This window comes from Homarus americanus, unplaced genomic scaffold, assembly GCF_018991925.1.
Source record: "Homarus americanus isolate GMGI-L3 unplaced genomic scaffold, GMGI_Hamer_2.0 scaffold4896, whole genome shotgun sequence".
Taxonomy (NCBI): Eukaryota; Metazoa; Arthropoda; class Malacostraca; order Decapoda; family Nephropidae; genus Homarus; species Homarus americanus.
This window is the reverse complement of record NW_024749657.1, coordinates 4,642,529-4,658,894: the sequence shown is the minus strand read 5'-3', so window position 1 is coordinate 4,658,894 and position 16,366 is coordinate 4,642,529. Positions and strand designations below refer to the sequence as shown.

Here is a 16,366-nt window from a genome sequence, read left to right as displayed (position 1 = left end):
GTCATTAACTGGGTTCTACCACTAACTACGTCATCAATTGGAGTCTACCACCAACCACGTCATTAACTGGGTTCTACCACTAACTACGTCATCAATTGGAGTCTACCACCAACCACGTCATTAACTGGGTTCTACCACTAACTACGTCATCAATTGGAGTCTACCACCAACCACGTCATTAACTGGGTTCTACCACTAACTACGTCATCAATTGGAGTCTACCACCAACCACGTCATTAACTGGGTTCTACCACTAACTACGTCATCAATTGGAGTCTACCACCAACCACGTCATTAACTGGGTTCTACCACTAACTACGTCATCAATTGGAGTCTACCACCAACCACGTCATTAACTGGGTTCTACCACTATCTACGTCAACTACGCTCGTCCATCACTCACAGACGTCCCCAGATAGTGTCTCTTCAGGGGCAAGAAGACGTACGGAATATTGTCATGTTTTGTCCACTAGTTTAATTTCTTCTGATCTGTTTGTGTTACATCAGCTGAAGTGAATTGTTTAAACTTTCAAGAACAATAAAGAAAGTGTTTGGTAATCTTTAATGGCGTTTATTTTGTTCCTTTGAGCTGTTATTATTGTTGTTATTGTTATTATTATTATTATTATTATTATTGTTGTTGTTGTTATTATTATTATAGTAGTAGTAGTAGTAGTAGTAGTAGTAGTAGTAGTAGTAGTAGTAGTAGTAGTAGTATATAAAAGCCTACAACAGACTATAAACACAGCTCATTATACGTATTTAAAAAAAAACTATCAAGGAATTTAAAATAGTTACTCCAGTAAAACATTGACCATTTTCTCTGTATAAATCTCTACGTATTGTGGCTCCCTAAGACGTAAGGATGATCGTGTATTGTAACCTTTAATATTAATAGAAATAATATATGATTTTGTCTTTTTTGTTGTGCTAAATTTGAAGCCAAGATTTTTTTATGTATAATATTTGTAACTTTACGCCAACACTCATTACTCATACGTACAGTACAGATATATACCACCGGGTTACGTTAGGTTGGTTAGGTTACGTTAAGTTAGGTAAGATTTGGTCACATCTCGTTGTCTTTTGTATCAACAGGAAATTCCCAATCGGTGAGGTAGAGTTACGGGTGCACACAGGTGACGCTCTGAGAACCCCCCCCACCCATCCACCCACCTACCCCCACACACACACACCTTACACAATCCCTGTACTATTTCTTAAGGTTAAATGACAAAAACACCGACAAATAACAAGAACAGTTGGGTTATAAAAGGTTGTAAGGAATAACAACCATCACCCAATGTTTACTGGATCACGCGAGTTTTTTTTTTTTTTTTTACAACGTTGTATAAGTGAAGACTCCTAACACTTGCCACATCTAACTGGAGTCCCCTGGAGGTATGGTACGCGTAGGACTTAGTAGCGATGACTAAACTACTCCATCTTATATAATAGGCCATGAAGGTGATCCCTAGCTGACATTTTCAATATCAATACTATTTATCATTATTATTTCCATCACATACACACTCCAAGAGGATGATGATGATACAAAACTACTGTATAATATATAGCGCTCTTGTTTATAAGTCGATGACGAAGGGAAATTTCCCGGGAAGAACTACGAGGTGTGTGAGGGTCGATGGATCTGGTCGAAAATGCAACGTACAACTCACACCCCAAGAAAAATCACGATATTACAACACGAAATTAATAACACGTGATGGAGGTAAGACATTATAACAGAAGATGAACTAATACATACAATTAAGCAGCTTACGTGAAACAGAACATTACACAGGAAACAACAAAAGGTATCTTACCGTAACTACAGTGAGCACAAACACGTAGAAAAATTCCCCCTCACTGTAGCAACATTGGTATTTCTTCCTCCACCCTAATCCACCACCTGACTCTGACCAGCCCCTCCTTACCCTCTCCCTTACCCCTCCCCGGCCCGTTTTGTATATAAGACAGCACTTTGTCCCAGGATCCTTAGAGAACTGACGGCAGTGATCGCGTTACGACCCTCAGCACATCAACATGAAAGTGGTGAGTTAGATCAATATCAAGTTTATTGTATTAAGAAGACCGACCTCGTAACACCTACACAATATTCCGGCAGGAGTGGGTGAAGGTGTGAAGTGGTTTATGGGGCTGGACTTAAGTTGCGAACAGCCATTGTAATATACGAAGTAGATCATATTAATGTGTGAGAAAATACATCTTTGCTGAATACGTTTATTATATCAAGAATGGTAAAGGACACCCACCAATTGAGGCAGCTGGAATTAAGACCTAGTGAACGATGCTTAATAACCCTGGTGGTAGTTGAAGCACCTAAAACTAAGACCTAGTGAACGATGCTTAATAGCCCTGGTGGTAGTTGAAGCACCTAAAACTAAGACCTAGTGAACGCTGCTTAATAACCCTGGTGGTAGTTGAAGCATTATCAATAAACATTCACATTACCAATACTGTTTCAGTGACAGAGCATTATAACTTGTGGTATAGGTAACAGGTTATTATTTATCATTTACGGGGTGGTAGAGAAAGCCAGGCTCTAGTCATCGCCCGTGCTGTCAGTGCTCTGTGTTTATGGTACTGGACAATGTTATTGATGACGTATGTGTTATGTTGTGATGTTTGATAACCATTGCTGTGTTGTGATGTGTTGGCCTCACAACACAATACTCCTATCATGATATACGTAAGGCTCTCTCTCTCTCTCTCTCTCTCTCTCTCTCTCTCTCTCTCAGCCTGCTAGACGAAGGTTTTGTTAAAATAAATATTTTCTTTATCCCCAGACATTAGTGGCAGTGGCCATGTGCCTGATGCTTGGGGTGGCCATGGCTCTACCAGCTCCTCTGGCCAGTCCTTTGGCCTTCGCCCAGCCAATCGCTGTCGCTGATCCAGGTCGCTTCAACTTTGGATTCGGTGGTGGCCACTTTGGAGGACATGGCTATGGCAGGCCACACTCATTTGGCCATGGTCACTATAATCCCTATGGTCATGGTGGCCACCACCACGGCCATCATCATCATCACCATGGTTACTACGGTTAAAAGTCATCCTCACTCACCAGACAACGACCTCCGCGATAATACCTGTTTACAGCTCCTCTGGCCAGTCCTTGGCCTTCTCCACCAATCGCTGTCCTGATCCAGGTCGCTTCAACTTTTTTTCGGTGGTGGCCACTTTGGAGGACATTATATGGCAGGCCACACTCATTTGGCCATGGTCACTATAATCCCTATGGTCATGGTGGCCACCACCACGGCCATCATCATCATCACCATGGTTACTACGGTTAAAAGTCATCCTCACTCACCAGACAACGACCTCCGCGATAATACCTGTTTACACCGATACGGATCTGGACCTTCCTTTCTCTCAAACACAAAATGTTTCCTACAAACTATAATCAGTTGAGGTTTTGTTCACTATATACTGATTAAACTGTCTTATACCAGAATTATTACTTGTTTTATTCCTTATATGATTATCTCTTTACATATAAACCACTGAAGATAACGGCCATATAAACCACTGGAGATAACGGCCATATAAACCACTGAAGATAACGGCCATATAAACCACTGAAGATAACGGCCATATAAACCACTGAAGATAACGGCCATATAAACCACTGGAGATAACGGTCATATAAACCACTGAAGGTAACGATAAAAAGCCTTAATTCATCTCCCTTTTATATAACCAAAACATAACCCGGAAACAGCAAGAACAATATATTATGAAAGCAAAAAAAATGAAAATAGCAAAATAAATATATGAAAATAACAAGAACAAAATATGGACACAACAACAAAACAAATACACACGACAACAAGGACAATAAATAAAGACAACAAAAACATAAGACATTGAAACAAAAACAAGAACTATGTATGAACACAACAACAACAAAGAATATATACGCATTGTAGTGCACACTGAGCAAATATAATGCCAATAAAAATCACCTTTAGGTGTGTGTGTGTGTGTGTGTGTGTGTGTGTGTGTGTAGTCCCACGTAAGCCACACCACTCTCATGTCTGGATCAAACAGGTTTCAGTTCCCTCAGAGATGAATATAATGAGAAAAAAAATAATGCTGTCTGTGTCTGTCTGTCTGTCTTAAGCGTAAGAAAAACCCACTTCTCTTGCCCTTCACCTGCCATCCTGGTTGGGTGATGATGGTTGTGGTAGGAAGATTGCTGTGTGTTGGTAGTTGTGGTCGCGTAGGTTAGGTTAGATGGTGGTAGGTACCGCTAAGAACCCCCACACGCGGATCCGACACCTCCACACACACACACACACACACACACAAATGACCTTGACCTGACCTACAGCGACTCCTAGTTGTATCTCAAGAACCTGCTGACCTCTCATAAACGTACGCCCTCCCCCCGTTCCCTTTTAACCTGACCTCTCGTTTGACCTCACTTGGGTCAATCAGTGGGGATCTTAAGTTGGCATTTTTCCCACAATACTCCATGAGATAAGGTCATGGTGGAGGCAAGAGTTAACTCCACCCATTTGACCCCACCAACTAAACTCCGCCCATTTTAACCCCTCCAACTACTGTTTTCATCTGAGGGAAATGTTATATTAAAGAAGGCAACATTCACAAGGAAACTATACTCTTGTTTTCCCCACATTCAGTCATGTAGGTAACTGTTTGGTGGCTTTTTTTATCCCTAACCTAACCTAACCTAACCCAGGACCCTAACACACGGCCGGAGACATGCAAAACCTTTTCTAAGTTATTGTTATTATTATTATCATTATTATTACTTCTATTATTCTTATTTTTATTATTAGTGTTATTATTATCATTAGTACTATTAGTAGGGGTGGTGTGGTTATAGTAACAGTAGTAGTAGACGCTTGTTACATTCATTAAATATCCTGTTTTGGTGTAAAAGAAAGTGTGAAGGATGCTACACTATCGTCCTCATCTCTACCCTTGTGTGTGTGTAAGAGAGAGTAAACATCTGTGGGAGTGTAAAGAAAGCAGAGAGAGTGTGTTTGTTTTAGAGAGAGAGAGAGAGAGATTACGTGTGTGTGTCTGTCTTTGTAACTACAGACTCTATGTAATGAACAAAATTGTGAAGTGTTATGTGAATGTTTCTATTTGTTGTCCTCTCACTTTCTACACTGTCTTGCATTACTCTTCCTATTAGTTCCTCCCTATTGTTTCCTTCCTATTAGAAGGGGTTAAGCCATCGTCCTCAGGGCCGGTTAAGCTATCGTCCTCGAGGGGTTATAGCTTGAAACATGGGTTGGATGGATATAGGAGTGATAGGGGTTGGGTGTAAATGGGACTGCCCGTTATGGGCCAATTGGCCCGCTGCAGTTTCCTTCATTCTTATGTTCTTATGTTCATCCTCCTCCCGCCCAAACAGGGGACCACGCTGGGTTTTCCTTTGTGTGGGGCCCACTTAACAACAGTGTCCCCAGATATTGGTTACGTTCGAGAAATTAAGTTAGGTTAGGAACCATTGTTAATTCATCTGATTGATTAAACACCCTAAACTAACCAAATCCTGAGCTAACCTTACGTTACCTAACCTAACCTAACCAATATCTGTCGTGTTTCAAGAATGTCCCTCCACTTTACCAACTTCTCGTGGTCACAAAGAGAAGAAACAACGGACGTGGGTACGTAGGGACACTCTCGTACGTGATTTGAGGGTGGAGAACAGACTCAAGAACCTTTGGCCCACTAAAGTTTCGCCAGACCAAAACAATACCATCGGCAACACAAGCAAATGCGTATCGCCCGGCTTACCATCTGGCTTTTCCAACACGGGGACAACACCCATCATCTGGCCTAGTGGCTTCAATAGTGGGTTGTTTTTAGTTAGTTTTACATACTAGTTTTTGTAGGTGTCTCCCAGCTTACAGCATACCAGATCTTTTGCCCTTTATAACACAAACCACTCCCTTTACGCCACACCCTTCACCCCTCACACACCACCCCTCACACACCACACCACACAACATCCCCCCCTTCACAGCACACACCACACCACACCTCACACACCACACCACACAAAAGTGGCAATTTCAACTCGAAGGAAAAGCACAAAAACACAGCAATACTGATTGTGGCTGGATCTGACCTGACCTCACGGCTTCACCTGACCTAACCTGAAAGATGGAGCAAACCTGCATTGCCCCAAGCTACTGTCCTGGCCACTTGGCCACACACCTGCCCAACCGCATCCAGCTCATACGAGCACGACCTGACTGCTACAAGAACAGCGCAGTCTCAACCTTTGTAAAAATCATCAACACCTAATTATTATATATCATATTTGTATCACTTATGTTACTTGTACATCATTTGTAAATCAAGAGCACATTCCCCAATTATGTAAATGTATATTTTCAGCCTTCCGGCTGCCATGCTCTTTCGATAAACCGTTAATTATTATTATTATTATTATTACCACACCACACAACACCTCACCCTTCACAGCACACACCACACCCCCTCACACACCACACACCACACCCCCCTCACATACCTAACACCACTCCACACCCTTCACCTTAGGCTAGTTAACTCCTGATTAATTCATTAGATATATCTCAAGTGACCTTCAAGACGATGTTTATGTTGTATTATTGTTGTTTTTGTAATCTTTTAAAGCAAATCTCTCTCTCTCTCTCTCTCTCTCTCTCTCTCTCTCTCTCTCTCTCTCTCTCTCTCTCTCTCTCTCTCTCTCTCTCTCAAACGATATACATGTACGCAACCATGTAATTAAAATAAATGAATAAATATGAATAAGTAAATAAATAAATAATTCAACCACAATCGAACGAGACAACGTGTTTCTTGCTCAAGCTAATCCGACCACACTGCCGCCTTTCGTGACCAAACTCTTAATGTCTCTTGCTTGTGAGGGATTGATTTTCAGGAGCACCTTTACTCCATGAATATAACCACTTAACTCCTTCAATACAACCCCTTAACTCCTTCAATACAACCACTTAACTCCTTCAATACAACCCCTTAACTCCTTCAATACAACCACTTAACTCCTTCAATACAACCACTTAACTCCTTCAATACAACCCCTTAACTCCTTCAATACAACCACTTAACTCCTTCAATACAACCCCTTAACTCCTTCATTACAACCACTTAACTCCTTCAATACAACCACTTAACTCCTTCAATACAACCCCTTAACTCCTTCAATACAACCCCTTAACTCCTTCAATACAACCACTTAACTCCTTCATTACAACCACTTAACTCCTTCAATACAACCCCTTAACTCCTTCAATACAACCCCTTAACTCCTTCAATACAACCACTTAACTCCTTCAATACAACAACTCCCTTAACTCCTTCAATACAACCCCTTAACCCCTTCAATAACTTAACCTTCAATCTTAACTCCTTAACCCCTTAAATCTTAACTCCTTCAATACAACCACTTAACTCCTTCAATACAACCACTTAACTCCTTCAATACAACCCCTTAACTCCTTCAATACAACCACTTAACTCCTTCAATACAACCCCTTAACTCCTTCATTACAACACTTAACTCCTTCAATACAACCACTTAACTCCTTCAATACAACCCCTTAACTCCTTCAATACAACCACTTAACTCCTTCATTACAACCACTTAACTCCTTCAATACAACCCCTTAACTCCTTCAATACAACCCCTTAACTCCTTCAATACAACCCCTTAACTCCTTCAATACAACCACTTAACTCCTTCAATACAACCCCTTAACTCCTTCAATACAACCACTTAACTCCTTCAATACAACCACTTAACTCCTTCAATACAATATACTAACGATACTTATGGGGTACCAACGAGTTAATCACCCAATTAAGTCAAGCAGATGGAATCACAAAAAGACTCACTATTAGTCCTTCACTTTTTGTTGACTGTAATTTTCGTCATCAGAGACACGTAACACAAGCGGCGTAATAACTGTAGGATATAACTACAGCTGTATTTTGTAACACGGAAATACATAACTATTAGTGGAAATATTGTTAAAGTAAATATATCATGAGAAATAAATCACCTGGAGGTTAGTACCCCAGATTATTTCAATTGAACCAAACCTAACCTACTTAACCTAACCTAACCTACTTAAACCAACACCCTTGGTAGCGTTAAGGTATTTATTCTGGAGAGGCTAATCTTCAAGTGAAATAAGCTGGGGAGAACTAATCTTCAATTGATAAAAATTTGCTTAACCTTATTTCTAAATGCTAAGAAGAAGCTGTCCTGTAAAACACTTATCCAGGGAGGGAAGTCCACAGCCTTACAATAGACGGCTGGACACAGGTAGTCAGGTGGTGCAAATGACAGGTATATGGTGACAATACCTAAGACTTGATTAACACGACGGCGACGCTGGAGGAGGAGGAGGAGGAGCTGATACAACAACATAAGGTACGACCCCTGGAGGAGATAAGGGCACAGCATAAGGTACGACCCAGTGAGTACTTGGATCCAGTGTGTACTATTCTGGGAAGGTCAACCACAGGTGATTAAGAGTTTGCCTATGGCCGCCGCCACCTTGGTATTTCCTGACGGCATCTTCCCGCATGCCAGGTGATAATAGGTGCTAACAGGTGCTAACAAATGATACCAGGTGATAACAGGTGGTAACAGGTGATGAAGGATGGTACCAGGTGATATATAATAGTTGACTACAGGTGATAACAGGTGATGACAATGATAACAGGTGATAATGTATAATTAATTACTTTTAGGTAAATGTTCAGTATCACTCCTTCTCCCCTATTCTCTCTACCTTCTACCTTTACCCTTTCCTTCTCATCCCCCTTCCCTTCCTCCTCCTCATCTCCCTCCTCCTTCCCCTCCTCTTCCTCCCCCAACCACTACTCTTCCCACTTGTCCTTGTCCTCCCCTTTCTCTTCTTTCTCTTCCTCCCCCAATATAAGGATGGGTCTTTCTCCCACCAGACCTCAGACGGCTAGTGACCGCCCTACACGAACTCTCTCTCTCTCGCCAAGCATTATGGTAAAGGTTAGTAGATAATCCTTTCTTGTCTTTAACTTGAGGGATAACAAACAAGTGTATTGGATGTGTTTAGTCATTCAGAATAATAGTCTCAACGAACAAAATATTAATATGAAATAATTAATAACTAAACAAATTAAGTTACTCCAAGTACAGTCCCCTTCACTATAGCGTTTACAGGGTGCTCGTCAGGTTTTGTGGAGTGTGGTAACCCTGTGTTTGTTTACATTCGACAGAAGGAAACTCACAACATCAAACACACTATGGAATCAAATTAAAACAACATTAAAACAAATATCTGGATGATTTGTGGAATGTTTACACGACGAGCCCCTGTAAACGCACTTGTGAAGGGGACTATATATTTACTCCTAACTATGTGGAGGCTATGGACAGGTGCATATAACAATGTCCTATGAAAAAAAATAGTATTAACAAGTGACTAATATTCAATCTCGTCTTCCCTGACAGACCATGGACAAAAAGTTTAAAAATTATTTACGTGTACCATAAAAGGGGTTGGGTTGGGTTGGGTTGGGTTGGGTTGGGTTGGGTTGGGTTGGGTTGGGTTGGGTTGGGTTGGGTTGGATCTTGTTTTGTGTGATATATCAAGTGTTTGCATCTAATTGGCAACACTGTATTAAATGTAACAGGTATTCTCGTGTCACACTGACCTATGGAGTGAAGGTGTGTGTATTGGATGTTGTGTTAGTGAGTGATTAAGTGAACTACAGGAGGAGGAGGTAGAACAGGAGTGAGTGAGTGATTAAATGGTGAGTGTCCTGAGTTAAAATGTGAGTAAGTAAGTGAGATCATTAATACTGGAGTAAGAAATTGATGATAGCAAAAACTGGGCCTTGAGAACCTCCAGAATGAATGAGAAGAAGCTACTTGCCCGGATGTGATGTGGTCTCAGGAGGGGGGCGAAAAATCTCCCCCCAGTCTCCACTTTAGCGAATAAAAAAAACACGAACACAAATGATATAAATAAAAGAATAACAACAATTTACCTGTACCATTCCGTTATTCATGACTTATGGTATTTACAGTGACATACAAACGCAGGTAAGAGCAAGTCATTAGTTATATTAACCTCTTCACTACCTGGACGCCACTTTTGGTATTTTATTTGCAGCCAGACGATTTTATTCAGCTCAGAGGGGACCCCGTGCACAAGGGGTTAATTCTCCTTTGAAATTACCTCCCTCACAGGCCATAAACTTCCATCAGTCAGGTCAGGAGAGGCTTACATTGAGCTACTAAATATAAAGCAAGAACCAGTGAGTGCCAGTGAGTGCTCGAGTGCCTATATATAAGATCAAGGCTGTCCATTAGTCGTGTAACAGCTTGTGTGTAAATTCGCGGTTGTGAGTCATCTTACAATAATCACCTTCCTGTACCCCACCTTCCTGTACCCCACCTTCCTGTACCCCAGCTCATACTGTACCCCACCTTCCTGTACCCCAGCTCATACTGTACCCCACCTTCCTGTACCCCAGCTCATACTGTACACCTGCGTACGTCTTAGCTGATCTTGTGTTTGAAGGTACAGGTTGGTTGTAATACCCTGTACAGTGGAGAAAAGTGTTTGGAAGAATTTTGATAAACGTCTTGGCCTGTATATAAGAATACTTTAAACTAAATCTAATCTAACTTAACCGAATCCGTCTTAAGTTAATCTAACCTAAATCCAATTTTGCCTAATTTAATTTATAATAATTTAACCTAACGTATTGTAACATTATCTAACCTGATCTATTTTAACCCAAACTAATCTATCCTTACCAAATCAACCTACCTCAGTTTAACCTAACCAAACCAAAACTAATCTATCCTTACCAAATTAACCTACCCCATTTTAGCCTCACCTAACCTAATCTAACCTAACCTAAAACACGGTTGTGATCTTCAGACCAGTGACATCAATAAGCCAGTTCAGTATAAGAAATCAGAGGAATATTCGAGGAGTATCGGCAGGAGTATTAGAGTAGCTGGTTGGGCTTTTCAGCGAGTGGCCGAATTTGTTCTGTAGGAGGGATCTAACACGCAGCAACAGTAAGAGATTATTATTGTGCTGGTCAACCTGGAGCACCTGCAGCCACTACCACAGAAAGACTAGACACGTGAAGGTCATCCACTTAAGTTTAATGGTTTCATGATGTCATTCTTAAAGAGGCATCATCACAAGGAGTTACCATCTTCAAGGAGTTACCATCCTCGAGGAGTTACCATCCTCAAGGAGTTACCATCTTCAAGGAGTTACCATCCTCGAGGAGTTACCATCCTCAAGGAGTTATCATCTTCAAGGAGTTACCATCTTCGAGGAGTTACCATCCTCGAGGAGTTACCATCCTCAAGGTGTTATCATCCTCAAGGAGTTACCATCCTCGAGGAGTTACCATCCTCAAGGAGTTATCATCTTCAAGGAGTTACCATCCTCGAGGAGTTACCATCCTCAAGGAGTTATCATCTTCAAGGAGTTACCATCTTCGAGGAGTTACCATCCTCGAGGAGTTACCATCCTCAAGGAGTTACCATCCTCAAGTTACCATCCTCAAGGAGTTATCATCTTCAAGGAGTTACCATCTTCGAGGAGTTACCATCCTCGAGGAGTTACCATCCTCAAGGTGTTATCATCCTCAAGGAGTTACCATCCTCGAGGAGTTACCATCCTCAAGGAGTTACCATCCTCAAGGAGTTATCATCTTCAAGGAGTTACCACTTCGAGGAGTTACCATCCTCGAGGAGTTACCATCCTCAAGGAGTTACCATCCTCAAGGTGTTATCATCCTCTCAAGGAGCGAGTCATCTTCAAGGAGTTACCATCCTCGAGGAGTTACCATCCTCAAGGAGTTACCATCCTCAAGGTGTTATCATCCTCAAGGAGTTACCATCTTCAAGGAGTTACCATCTTCGAGGAGTTACCATCCTCGAGGAGTTACCATCCTCAAGGTGTTATCATCCTCAAGGAGTTACCATCCTCAAGGAGTTACCATCCTCGAGGAGTTACCATCCTCGAGGAGTTACCATCCTCAAGGAGTTACCATCCTCAAGGAGTTATCATCCCCGGTGTTATCATCCTCAAGTACCATCCCTCGAGGAGTTACCATCCTCAAGGTGTTATCATCCTCAAGAGTTACCATCCTCGAGGAGTTACCATCCTCAAGGAGTTACCATCTCGGTGTTATCATCCTCAAGGAGTTACCATCCTCGAGAGTTACCATCCTCAAGGAGTTACCATCCTCAAGGTGTTATCATCCTCAAGGAGTTACCATCCTCGAGGATACCATCCTCAAGGTGTTATCATCCTCAAGGAGACCATCCTCGAGGAGTTACCACTCAAGGAGTTATCATCCTCAAGGAGTTACCATCCTCAAGGAGTTACCATCTCAAGGAGTTACCATCCTCAAGGTGTTATCATCCTCAAGGAGTTATCATCCTCAAGGAGTTACCATCCTGGAGTTACTCCATCCTCAAGGAGTTACCATCCTGAGTGTTACCATCCTCAAGGAGTTACCATCCTCGAGGAGTTACCATCCTCATAGTTACCATCCTCGAGGAGTTACCATCCTCAAGGGTGTTATCATCCTCAAGGAGTTACTCATCTCATGATATCATCCTCGAGGAGTTACCATCCTCAAGGTGTTATCATCCTCGAGGAGTTACCATCCTAGGTGTTATCATCCTCGAGGAGTTACCATCCTCAAGGTGTTATCATCCTCAGAGTGTTATCATCCTCAAGGAGTTACCATCCTCGAGGAGTTACCATCCTCAAGGTGTTATCATCCCCAAGGAGTTACCATCCTCAAGGTGTTATCATCCTCAAGGAGTTACCATCCTCGAGGAGTTACCATCCTCAAGGTGTTATCATCCCTCCAGGAGTTACCATCCTCGAGGAGTTACCATCCTCAAGGTGTTATCATCCTCAGGAGTGGTTACATCCTCAAGGAGTTACCATCCCCAAGGAGTTACTCATCCTCAAGGAGTTACTCATCCTCAAGGAGCCATCCTCGAGGAGTTACCATCCTCAAGGCCATCCTCAGGAGTTACCATCCTCAAGGTGTTATCATCCTCAAGGAGTTACCATCCTCAAGGAGTTACCATCCTCAAGGAGATACCATCCTCAAGGTGTGTTATCATCCTCAAGGAGTTACCATCCGAGGAGTTACCATCCTCAAGGAGTTACCATCCTCAAGGTGTTATCATCCTCAAGGAGTTACCATCCTCGAGGAGTTAACATCCTCAAGGTGTTATCATCCTCAAGGAGTTACCATCCTCGAGGAGTTACCATCCTCAAGGAGTTACCATCCTCAAGGTGTTATCATCCTCAAGGAGTTACCATCTCGAGGAGTTACCATCCTCGATGTGTTATCATCCTCAAGGAGCCATCCTCGAGGAGTTACCATCCTCAAGGTGTTATCATCCTCAAGGAGTTACCATCCTCGCTGAAGCACATCCTCAAGGAGTTACCATCCGAGGAGTTACCATCCTCAAGGTGTTATCATCCTCAAGGAGTTACCATCCTCGAGGAGTTACCATCCTCAAGGTAGTTATCATCCTCAAGGAGTTACCATCCTCGAGGAGTTACCATCCTCAAGGTGTTATCATCCTCAAGGAGTTACCATCTCGAGGAGTTACCATCCTCAAGGAGTACCATCCTCAAGGTGTTATCATCCTCAGGAGTTACCATCCTCGAGGAGTTACCATCCTCATGAGGTTACCATCCTCGAGGAGTTACCATCCTCGAGGAGTTACCATCCTCAAGGTATTATCATCCTCAAGGAGTTACCATCCTGAGGAGTTACCATCCTCGAGGAGTTACCATCCTCAAGGAGTTACCATCCTCGAGGAGTTACCATCCGAGGAGTTACCATCCTCAAGGTGTTATCATCCTCAAGGAGTTACCATCCTCGAGGAGTTACCATCCTCAAGGTGTTATCATCCTCAAGGAGTTACCATCCTCGAGGAGTTACCATCCCCAAGGTGTTATCATCCTCAAGGAGTTACCATCCTCGAGGAGTTACCATCCTCAAGGTGTTATCATCCTCAAGGAGTTACCATCCTCGAGGAGTTACCATCCTCAAGGTGTTATCATCCTCAAGGAGTTACCATCCTCCAGGAGTTACCATCCTCGAGGAGTTACCATCCTCGAGGAGTTACCATCCTCAAGGAGTTACCATCCTCAAAGAGTTACCATCAATAAGGGATTAAAGAGTTCCATGTTCCCGGGTTTAAATCTTGGCTGTGTTATCTTGTTAATTCTTGGTGGTGGCATTGTCTTGTCCTTCAGTAAACGGTAAGATAAGTCACCCTAAGGATTCCAAGGTCCAGGATGGTCCTTCGTAGAGAAAGTTCACGAGGCGGTGATCCGGGTGTGACTGAAGACCTACGGGGAGTGTTACAGTATCTCTCTTCAGCTGGTGATATGGAAGTCATTAAGCCATAGAGTAAAAAAATATATATATATATACCAAATAAAATAATAACGTACCCCGTCAGCAACACCTGCATGGCAACAATTATTGCCACATCCCACAAGACTCTTCCTATTGGCGGGCCGCGGGACAAACCAGAAATACAATCATCAGACGGTCTGGGTCACCCTGCTTCAATTCCCTGTTAGGTACCAAGCGTGGGTGAGCGGCGGTGCGTCCCCCCTCATAGAGTAACTTCATCTCAAACCACCAACAGTGAAGGAGACGGTGAGGTATGTCCTGATTCCAAGATGCCAGCCAGGGAGGGAGCTGTGGTACAGAGGTCTCTGGGAATACCTACCCACGACGGCCTCCCCCATCCCAAAGACGACCCGTCCTCCGCCCACAGTCAAGGACACTTACACCGGGTACAGGCTCAGGCGACAGCAACGGTGCTTTGGTAAAACAAGACTACAATACGTATCACCAGCACTGCTAGTGTAGTGACGCCCCTCCTCCAGGCAGCACCTTCATCATCTCTGGTCTTCGTCTCAGTAATATGCATAACACACACTGCCTTACAGATTCTGATGAAGATTACGGGAATGTTTTTACAGTATTACGGCTTCACGGTACAGGGACGACGCTACAGGAGAGAAGTCCAGGTGTGGTTAAGATGCCAGGGGAGTCCTTGGGGTCGGGGGAGTCCTGGGGTCGGGGAGTCCTTGGGGTCGGGACCCCCCCTTTTTTATTAGAAAATTCCAACAATTTTTTCTTAGTGCAGTATGGTACTCAGGCGTCTTTGTATAGTAAAAGTAATTACTATTAACTTCAGAATACCTCTTAATATCAAGTGCACATGGCTTCAAAATGGCCCCCAAAATGCCCAGCTGAGTGGGCTCGCTATGTTCGCCATATTCCGCCATTCACTTTTTCTTGACCCCCTTTGACATTCCTGGATTAGCCCCTGTTGTACAGGAGCAGTCTAAGTATAATGGCGCCTGACACTCGGAACACAAGTCTGTCATGGTGTGGTACAAGTCAGGTGCCGTCTTGCTGTTTCTTACATTCATCTGTCAAAACACAGGTGCTTGCCTAAGCTCTCACCTCTCCAGTAATTACAAAAAAATACATAAATAGGAAACTCTGATTATTATTAGAAACACGCCAGAAAGCATCGTTTTAGGACAATTGTTAGAATTTTTTTTTCAGGGGAGACATAGTCTTGCAGGCTCTCTCTCTCTCACATTGAGATGAAGGGTTGTGAAACATCCTTGAATATCCTCCAAATGTAATCCTACCAGCACGCGTGAGCCAAAAGGTGTTCACTGTGTATGTTGCCGCCCACAAGGTGTTCACTGTGTGTGTAGCCGCCCACAAGGTGTTCACTGTATGTGTAGCCGCCCACAAGGTGTTCACTGTGTGTGTGTAGCCGTCCACAAGGTGTTCACTGTGTGTGTTGCCTGTTCACTGTGTGTAGCCGTCCACAAGGTGTTCACTGTGTAGCCGCCCACAAGGTGTTCACTGTGTGTGTTGCTGCCCACAAGGTGTTCACTGTGTGTGTAGCCGTCCACAAGGTGTTCACTGTGTGTGTAGCCGTCCACAAGGTGTTCACTGTGCGTGTAGCCGCCCACAAGGTGTTCACTGTGTGTGTAGCCGTCCACAAGGTGTTCACTGTGTGTGTAGCCGCCCACAAGGTGTTCACTGTGTGTGTTGCCGCCCACAAGGTGTTCACTGTGTGTAGCCGTCCACAAGGTGTTCACTGTGTGTAGCCGCCCACATGTGTTCACTGTGTGTGTTGCTGCCCACAAGGTGTCTCACTGTGTGTGTAGCCGTCCACAAGGTGTTCACTGTGTGTGTTGCCGCCCACAAGGTGTTCACTGTGTGTGTTGCTGCCCACAAGGTGTTC

The 16,366-nt window shown here is 43.2% G+C and overlaps 1 protein-coding gene and 1 long non-coding RNA gene across 2 annotated transcripts in view; one reads left to right on the top strand and one right to left on the bottom strand.

The window, feature by feature from the left end:
* LOC121853685 overlaps positions 1–16,366 on the bottom strand; it is a 45,728-nt gene that overhangs the window by 2,468 nt on the left and 26,894 nt on the right. The gene's annotated exons all lie outside the window — the stretch shown is intronic.
* On the top strand, positions 1,948–3,126 carry LOC121853678 (homeobox protein OTX1-like). Its single transcript, XM_042348019.1, has 2 exons — positions 1,948–2,055; positions 2,811–3,126. The coding sequence occupies exons 1-2, from the start codon at positions 2,047–2,049 to the stop codon at positions 3,066–3,068; spliced, it is 267 nt and encodes an 88-aa protein (XP_042203953.1). The 5' UTR covers positions 1,948–2,046; the 3' UTR covers positions 3,069–3,126.